At 55.7% G+C, this 9,718-nt stretch overlaps 1 protein-coding gene across 6 annotated transcripts in view; it reads right to left on the bottom strand.

Moving 5' to 3' along the window:
- Positions 1–7,251: 7,251 nt before the first annotated feature.
- LOC123521431 overlaps positions 7,252–9,718 on the bottom strand; it is a 33,582-nt gene continuing 31,115 nt past the window's right edge. For all 6 annotated transcript variants that reach the window (XR_006679880.1, XM_045287982.1, XM_045287984.1 and 3 more), the window contains one exon: positions 7,252–7,594. Coding sequence is in view for 5 of the 6 variants with exons in the window: in XM_045287982.1 (XP_045143917.1) it covers positions 7,483–7,594 (112 nt within the window). In the remaining variant the exon portion in view is untranslated. The remainder of the gene's footprint in view (positions 7,595–9,718) is intronic.

Below are 9,718 nucleotides of genomic sequence, written 5' to 3'. Positions count from 1 at the left end.
TATATACCAGATAGAGAGATAGGGAGACAGGTGCACAGACAGCAGACGGAGAGGTAGATAAAGAATGCAGGTGGAGAGAAAGAGAGAAACAGATCCACCCAGCGAGCAAAGAGAACCCGGTCAGAGGGTCAGAAGTGTAAAGCTGTTCACCCACCGTGAAGGACATGTGCCTCTCCAGCTCAATGACAAGCCAATGCACCAAGAAGTCCGGTGGCATTTTTGTCCCATTTTGACCCCAGGATGTGTGCTGCTGCTATGCATCTGGAAGGCAAGCTTCACACCTGTGGAGCTGACTCTGCAGCACAGGTGTGCCACCTGGATGGATAGCCAGGGGGAGGGGACAATTGTGGGGACTCACCTGGAGTCGAGAGGTCTCCTGGAGCACAAGTGTGTCATCAGGGTCCAAGGCTCTGCCATGGTGTACAGCAGCCATCTGGGTCTGGAGGCCCCGGTCAGTCCTGAGGTCTCCATCAGTGAACCAGGTGCAGGGGACAGTGACCAGGGAGGTGGGGAGGGCATGAGCTGCCCCACTCTGTTTCTCTGCCCAGGAAGCACCTGACTGTCTTGGGTGCTTCCTGTGAAGGGTCTTGGGGAGCACAGGGGTTAGGACTGTGGTAGTGGAGCTGACCAAGGGGCTAAAGACTGGGGACTCCTCTCTGGGGCCCAAGATCCTGGCAAAAGCCATTGGAGGGGGACTGGACAGAGCTGGAGGGGATGATGAGGGTGGGCTGGGGACTTCTCTGCTGGTCACACAGTCTGGCTGATGGGTGAGGTGGGGGTGAGGGGGGTAGCCACACTCTGGGCATCTTTCTCTCTGGACAATCACTCTCCACCAAGTCTCTCGCATGCGCACATGCATGCGTGCACCCACACACAGGCTACAACATGCACACGCACCTCAAGCAGGGACACATACCACGCTCAAAAACCCCTGCCCGGGAGGCCCCACACACACCAGCAAACACACCAGGGCCAACCTCAGGGATCTGGGGGTGCCTATCTGGGATTGGCTGCTGAGTAAGGAGTGGGGTACGCCCCTCTGCCAGCGACCCAGGTGACAAGAAGCAGTGCTGATTGCCATGATGAAGACCAGGAGCAGCACCTTACAACTGTTTGTGGCCCAGGGGGTGGGGAGAGCTGGAGGTCAACTAAATTCAAGTCCCAGTCTGGACCACGTCCCCAGAAGACCAAATGGGACACGCTGGGGTTGGCTAGTGGCTAGGAACTGAGCTTAATCCTCAATGTACCCCATGCTTCCCACCCAAGATCTAGTCTACAGGGATCAGGCTGGAAGGCTGGGGTGGGGGTGGGTGGCTGAGGAAAGAGCGTTGCCATCTCCAGGGGCACCCCACCCTCCGAAGATGTCCCCAGGGGGAAGTGAGTGGACACCAAGCCCTCTGTGGACCCAGGAGCACCTTGTAACAGCCAGGATCTAGAACAAGGGTGCAAACTAGAGCCCAGCCCACAGACATCATGCTTCCATGCACACGCACACACACATGCACATACACACACACACACTCTTACCACCAGCCAACTCCACGCAAACTCATAAAGTGCTTTGTAAAGTGCAGGTATAGAGGCAAGTTTCCACACACCCAGCCAGCTCCCGCCCCTACCCCCACCCCTGGCCCAGGCTCCCCCAACCAATTAAGTGGAGCGGTCCAGCTTGTCCCACCCAAACATGGGGTCACCCCAAGGCATCGGGCCCCAGCGTCCAGAGCACCCAGGTGGGAGCACTGGGCCAGGAATGCCAGGAAGCTCTACTGAGCTGAACTAAGCTCACTGAGACAACTCAACCCGGTAGGGCCCTGCAGATGGGGGAGAGTAGACCCAGAGAGGCAACTAGGGGGCTGTGGATGGTCTGGGAACCCCACAGGTATAAACTTAGCCAAATAAATGAGGGGAGGCCTAGTGTCACCTTGTCAAACTCTGGGTCACTTGCCCTGCCCTCCACTGGGTCCTGCCTCCATAAGGGAGGAAGCTTTGGCTGCCATCCTGCCCAGCTTTCCCAGCAGCCCAGGCTTCCAGGTTGATTTCCACCTCGGACAAATAAAATGCTCTCCCCACCATGCTGGGGGGTGAGGGGAGAGGAGAGAATGGTGGGGGGCAGGGAGGCCAAGGTTTCTTCTGAGAAGTTAAGGGGAAGACATGATTGGGAGTGTGGCCCACCCGCCTGGCCCAGTTTAAGGGGAGCTTGCTGGACGCTCTCAGTGCCGCCTGCCCTCGCCACTTGGTGTCTGGCTTGGGAATGGGCGCCACCAGAGAGGATAAGAGGGGAAATTATGGTTATTGCACAAAATTGCAGCCCCGGCCTTCTCCGTTCCCTAACTGCTAAGAGGCGAGCTGAAAAGCTGTGAAATTAGGCCCTCCGGCCCCTCTGGCGAGGAAAGAGCTGTCTGTGATTTTCTCTCTCCCAGAATCGCCCACCTTGCTGGCTCCGGGCCATCTGGCCAAGTGGTTGCCCACCCGCAGGTTCATCACCCAGGGCACAGGGCCAGGTCCTGTGGGGCTGGGAGGCTGAGTGAGCACTGCTGAAGGCTGGCTCTGCAGGACAGAATGTCCCTCTGGGCAAGAAAGGACAGTGACGGGGAAACTGAGGCCCTGAGGGAAAAAGCAGACAGAACTGGGACTGGGTCTCAGCATCCTACTGGGCCCCAGGACGTCTTTGCGGCACCTGATCTGAGTCTCCTAGTCAGTCTGCCCAAGAGGCAGCAGCCCTGGGGCCCAGTTTTCCCATCCTTGCTCGACAGACCCATGGCTTTAGGTTCCCCTTGGGGCTTCTGGGTCCTCACTCAGAATCTGGGAAACATCTAGGGAGGCTGGATGCAGGAATGAGTGAGTGGCTTCCAGAGAGCTATCTCGGTGTCCAGAGCCTGGCTGGACCTCGGTGTCCTGATGTGTGAGTTAGAGGGAGCTGACTGGGAGACCACTGATCCCGAACCCCTCCATGCTGAGGCCCTAACAGCCTGCCTACAAACCATGGGCACGGAGAATCCAATGTGCCTCTTCTTCTCTCTCAGTCCTAGCACTATGCCTAACACACACTTCTGGAACCATCTCTGGTGCCCTGGCTGATGCACTCATCTCTGATCTTCTGAAATGGTGGGGGGTTGTGGGGAGAGTGGCCTACCTGATGATCTAACAGTACCACCCTCTCTTGCCTCTGGGGACTGCAGGTCCACTGTGCAGTCCAGCTGCCTAAGACTGACGGTCTTTCCAATCGACTCCGCATCTTCTTCACAGGCCTGACAAGCCAGGTGCACCCGTTTCGCATGTGACTTCTGTGTAGGGTCTTCGAGGGAAGCAGCAGTGAGCGCATCAAATCATCATCTCGTCCTGGGAAACGTGGAAGCTTGGCCCAATGAGGGCGGTGGGGAGGAGGGCGGTGCAGCGAAACAGTGGCCCTCCCACATGCCATCCTGCGTCTCGAAGCTCTGCTTACTCATCAGAAAAGCGTTGTTGTGTGCAGCGGCAAAGTCTCATGAATTTCCAGGGAATGACACCAACATGGCATTGGCTTCTTTAGGGCGTGAGTTTTCCAGGAATTCTTGCTAGCTGATCCCTTGCCTCCACACTTCAACTACAGAGCAGTCAGTCTCTGGGAGACAGTCTTCCTGGCCATGTCCACACGGTGTAAGTGGTGATACGAGACGCTCAGAATCGCCCCCGACCTAGAGGCTTCCGGGTCAACAAGTCCAAATCCATCCTGGGCGTCTTCGCCTCCAGGGGTTAAGCTGCCCTTCACGTCAACCATGCAGGCGAGGCACCTAACCACGGCCTTCTGGTGGTGTCTAAGCAAGTCAATGTCCTTGGCCAATGTGATTTTGTTGCCATCTCTTTCCAGCTCAGTGGACAGTCTAGTGCCAATCAAGCAGACAAGGGTACCCCAAAAGACAAGGGGACACAGGGCAGGGCTTCCACCCCAAACACGGTTGGCACAGGAGAAGCCAGCGTCCATGATCCTGTGAACCTGGGACCTCTCTTGCTGCTCGCTGTCTCTTTTTGCTTTTCAATGGTCTGGCTCCATCTTGGTCCCAAGTTCAACGGACTTCCATTGCTGGAAGGAGGCAACTGGCTCTGACTAGCCTCGAGGAAGCGGCTCCATGCCGGGCTGGCGAGTGGGTGTTTAGCACCTCGTGCTCGGTGAGGAGCTAAGCCGACAAAACAAGCTTGGGTTACATTCCAGGGTGCAGCCAACTTGGCAGTCCCGGGGGTCAAGACTGGTCATTGGCCAGTCATGAGTCCAGCACAACGCAATGGAATGAAGGCAGTGAGTCACTGGGCTTTGTACTGTTCTGGCGGGCCGTTCCCTCCAGCCATGGTCTTAAGGTTCTTCTCCAACCCGGTGTCCCCTCTCCTGATGTGACTGGGACCCATCCTTCCTGGGGGTGGTCAAATGCCACCTCTGCTGCAGGCTGCATGGAGGCGAACAAAGCCTCCTCTTGCTCTCCAGTCTCGAGTCAGCCTCTGCCACGCACAGCTTCACACAAGCAAGTTCATGTTCCCAAGACCTTCTCATTGGTTCTGGAGGGCTGAGTTTCATCAGAGGCTGGCGGCGAAGGTCTGAGCCATGGGACATCGAAGTGGCCTGTAGTTCTGGACACACTTGAACTTCACCAGCTGCTGGAGCTGAAGCCCTGACTCCTTCTAGATGTCCAAGATTTGCTGATGGCTAAGGCTGAGAGGTCAGGACTCTGGACCATCAGAGGGGCCCTCGTCTTTAATGGGCACTGGAAGTTCACCAGAGGCTGTAGGTCTGGCTCTGGAATATCAAGGGCAACCCTCACTCTGGATACCTGAGCATCATCCGATGTTGAAACTTCAGTCCTAGCTATAGCACATGAAGAGGAAACCTTGGCTCTAGACCCATGATCTTTGCCAGAAGCTGATGCTGAAGTTCAAGATCTAGAACACCAAGAAGAAAGCCTCCCTGTGGACATCTGAATGGTGTCAGATGTCAGGGTTGAAGTCTTGACTCTGGAAGATCAAGGGGACCCTGCTCTGGACAACTGAGCTTCTTCATCAGAGCCTAGAGCTGAGGTTCAGGTTCTAGAACATCAGAGCTGCCCCTCAGCCTGAGTATCGTGAGCATCATCAGATGCGGAAAAGAGGGAACCATCTTTCTGGACTGCTGAGCTTTGTCAGAGGCTGAAGCTAAAGTCCCGACTCTAGAGAATCAAGTGAAATGTCTCATTCTGGATATCTGATCATTGTCAGGGGCCAAGGCTGCAACCTGGGCTCTTATGGACAACGGTAAGTCATCAAAGGCAGGAGCCGAGGTCTGGACTCTGGAACATCAGGGCTGACCCTCACGCAGCCCAGGCACTGGAGGAGCATCAGATGCGGAAGCTGAGGTCCGAGTTCTAGAACATCAACAGGGAAGCCTCTCTCTGGAGGTCTGAAGGTCATCAAAGACCAAGGGCGTGGTCCTGACCCTGGAACATCAAAAGGACCATGAGGCTTCTGTAGCAGAGGCTGGAGCTGTGGAGCACATCACTGATGAGATTACGATTGTGTCACCCGTGGTGCACACTGTGGCTCGGGAACACCAGTGATGATCTTCAGGAGAGACACTTGAGGGTTGCCAGACGCTGAAGCTAACATCCAGCATCAGGACACCGAGAACACACCCTCATTCTATAGTTCTGAACTGTGCCCGCGGCTGAAGCTGAAGGCCCAGCTCTAGAACATCAAGAGGAAAGCCTCCTTCTGGATGTTTGAACTTTGTCAGTGGTCAGAGCTGAGGTCCTGACTCTAGAACATCAAGATGCCCTTCCTGTGGGCATGGCAGTGGTACTCAAGTTCAGTCCCAGCTCTGGAACATAACATGGGATGGGGACCACCTTCTCCTGAATTCTTGAACTGCATTGGCGGCTGAAGCTGGAGTCTTGGCCCTGGAACATCAAGACCCTCATCTGGAGATCTGAGCTTCATCAGAGACTGGAGCTGAGGTTTCAGTTCAGGAACGTCAAAGGAGGCTCCCCATAGACCCTGGAGAGCTTCCTCAGCGGCTAGACAGAGGTCTTAACTCTGGAACATGAACGAGACCCTCAGTCTAGATGCCTGAGATCCATCAGCAGCTGGGGCTGCTAGCCACATCAGACCAGGATGTCCTGGGACGTAGGGCACGCTTGGCTGGGTCTGGGCTCATCTTGGTTGGGTTTCCTGTGGATGCCCTCTTCTCGTGTCACTGCCCCTTGGCTACTTTCAGTGCCATCGGTGCCGTTGCCGTGGCCATCTCGATCAGAGGCTGGGCTCCGCGCTCTGGGGCTGAGTTGTGGTCCTCATCTCCCAAGGTGGTGGCTTGCTTTTCTCTCAGCGAAGAAGGAAGGTGACGCTCCACCCAGCGTGCTCACAGCTGGCCTCACCTCCAGTCCTCCTGAGGCACCCCCCTGGGAGGAGGAGGAGGAGGACGAGGACGAGGAGGAAGGGGGAAGCAGAGAGGGCAAGTAGGAGGAGGAGGCAGTGGTGGTGGTGATGACGGTGGTGGTCGTCAGCCCTTCCTTGATGAGGGCTGTCCATCTCCTCTGCTCCGGCAAAACAAGTTGCTGTGGCTCCAGAAATCTATCTAGACCCCACCCCACGTCACTCCCTGCTCCCCACTAGCTCCAGCCAGGGCTGCTTACCAACAGCCTGACCACCCTCTGCCTGGCCAGGTGGGTAAGAGCAATGTCACATAGGTCTGAAGTCCCAAGATGCTGGGCAGAGGGTGGGTCCAAGGCACCACCTCTGTGCCCACCTAGGTCCCTCAGAGAAGAAGTGGTCAGCAAATAGGCAACTGAATGGACATTGGCCCAGGATCCCAGCCAGGCAAGAGTCCTAGGCCGTCCCCGGCACCCCAGCACAAGCATGACCGGTGCCAGGCCCACTCCTGACACACCTTGGGGAATGTGGGAGAGGAAGGCAGCCCCGAGGGAACTTTCCCTCTGGGTATCCAAAGCCAGATCTTCTCCACCTTCTATTTTCTGGGAGGAAACTGGATCCTAAGACCATGGGGCCATCAGGATTAGTTCATCCACACAGGTCTTAACCTCAGACCCTCCTGAGCTCGGCTTGGCCTGATGGGTTGGCATGATTTGGGGTTTGGGGTTTTTTTTTGAGGGGGTGAGCTGGCCCCCCTTATCTTTCCACACATCCCTCTGACCTTCCCATGGCCTGAGCCACCACCCCAGGTGATGAAAGTCTCACCAGGGAGATAGGACACCCAACACTCACTCTCATCATATGAGCAGCCGCACCCACCACTGGTTTTGTTAAGGCAAGAAACACATTTATTGAGAGCAAGCCCCGTGCCAAGGCAGGCCGGGGAGTTTCCCGAGCCATCCGGTCCCTCACAACAACCCTGTGAGGTAGGTGTCCTGACGGTCCACAAGGGCAGACCCTGCACAGTCAGCAGTTCCCCCAAGGTCTCAGGTCCCCCAAGTCAGGGGCCAGGGCTCACACTGCCCACGTGTCTGACCCAGGGGTCAGACCAGTTCATCAGTCTGAAGGGAGAGCTGAAGAGAGGCCAGGGCGGGCACACTCTCTGCGCAGGGGTGGCCCAGTTCCAGAGCCGTGAGTCTTTGGGTCCACCTGTCCATGGCTGTGGAAGCTGAGAGAGACACAGGTGCAGATGAAGACCACCTGCTCCTGGCCTCTGAGTGGGAGGGGCAGGGGTGGGGTGGGGGGCGGGCAGAGTCCTTTCCACGGAAGAAACCAGGGCAGTGACCAGCCATTGTAGGGAGGGGGAGGCACCCAGTCACCAGTTCTTGCCCCACCTACCTAGCTCATCTCAACACAAGGTGTCCCACATGTTGCCCCCACCTCCACCTCTACCTCCCCACCCCACCCCACCCCATCTACAGGCTTCCAGAAACATCACTCTAGGCCTGCATCCATCTCTCTCCCAACCTGGTCACCCCGGGCTTACCTCACCTAATGACTCTAGATCATTCTAGAAACTTTGGGCTTTTCTAAAAATGACCCCCAGCCGATCCACAGCTGACCAGTCTCCCGTTTTTACTAAAAATATCTCCTCCTCCTGGTTTTCTCAAACTTGGCTCCACGATTCTCACTTCTGCTCCAACCTCTTCCACTTTTACCTACCCATTGAATCTCGGGCCTGAACAAAGCGAGCGCTGCCCCCCAGCTCTGTCTCCTGGAGCTGGCTGGGGGGACCTGCTCTGTTGCTCCCACCCTTGCCAATAACCCCCTGGACATGGTACTCTCTTGACCCTAAGCCCCTGGAGAGGGCACCAAGAGGGTGAGGAGGGCAGGTGTAGACCAAGTCACAAATAGCGTCACAGGAAGAATCTCACTGAGCCCCACAACAACTACAGTAGGTAGGTGGGACTATCTCCACGTTACAGGTATGGGTGGGGGGCCCAACTCAGACTTGAACGCTCACATGCTAAGCTGTGGGTGTCCAGCACCCTCACCACTGGCCTTCGTGGGGCTTGGTTTCTATATCCATCTGTACAGACTGGATAAAGGCTTACCAACAGCAACCTTCAGGCTAGAACCCAAATCTGCAGAACCTCAAAGACACCCCCCACACCCCGCCGCCTTGGGTTTGTCCTTCACATGTGGAGGGAAAAACCAAGATCTAAAGTCCAAGTGACCCCAGTTGGTTTCCCGGCCCCAAAGTCACACCCAGATCTCACAAATTACTTCCTGCTAGTGAGATCCAGCTGCCACTGATCTTCAGCTTACTCTTCTGCAAAATGCGTCCCCAGCCCACGACCCACCCAACAAGCTAAGCAAGGAGCAGAAGGCCTATGAGCCCCAGGGAACTCGCTGTCAGACCCACGACAGGTACTAAAAGCAATGGAAAGGAACAATGGGGACCTCCAGCTTGGGGCCAGAGGGAGGAGGAGGCATTGTAGCTCACCTGCCCCACTAAAAAGATTCTCCTGCCTTCGCATCATCCCCACAGTTCTTCCCTGGCTCGCACACAGCTTTCCTGAGCCCCCCCCTCTGCCCCCCGCACACAGGGGGAACCCAAAGCAAAGCTACCAGCAGCCTGAGATGGTGGGAGAGAGAGCGCAGGCCTCCAAGGGAAAGAAGCCACTACTCATAAATCAACAAATATTTACCCTGGCCTGCCTTGCTAAGCACTTTTTGAATGCTCCACCCATGAGCATGCTACAGGGCCCATTGACTACTGGAAACCATCTGAGAATAAAATCAGAGCCACCTTTTTATTCAGTTACAACCCCCAACAGAAGAGAATGCCCAGTTAGGACTCCCAGGGGTACCATAGGATCCTTACATCCTCACTACAACCCTGTGAGGTAGGCCTCCCAGTGGCACATGGCTTGAAGAAAAGGAACCTGAGGGTCAGAGAGGTGAAATGGCAGGCCCAACACTGGGCAATGAAATTAGCAAGTGCCCCCCCAGGGCCTGACAGATTCTAAAGGCGGTGCTCTAACACGGATCAGGTAAAGTTCCATTGCAAGGGCGCCGGAGACAAGAATTCTGGCTTTACAAGGGCACAAGCCAGACACAACTCCTTAAGAATACAATACAATTATTAACAGGTTAAATTTTGACTAAAAATACAATCTCTTAGTAACAGTTATAAATATCAATGCTTGCATTTATTTGGTTACAGTTTTATCATCCATTTATCTATCCATCCATCCATCCATTCAACCAACCAGCCAGCCAGCCAGCCAGCCAGCCAGCCAGCCAGCCAGCCAACCATCCATCCATCCATCCATGTGTCAAGCACATT

This window comes from Echinops telfairi, unplaced genomic scaffold (genome assembly GCF_000313985.2).
Source record: "Echinops telfairi isolate 266 unplaced genomic scaffold, ASM31398v2 ScPeMD7_18;HRSCAF=68, whole genome shotgun sequence".
Taxonomy (NCBI): Eukaryota; Metazoa; Chordata; class Mammalia; order Afrosoricida; family Tenrecidae; genus Echinops; species Echinops telfairi.
This window is presented reverse-complemented; position numbering and strand designations above follow the sequence as displayed.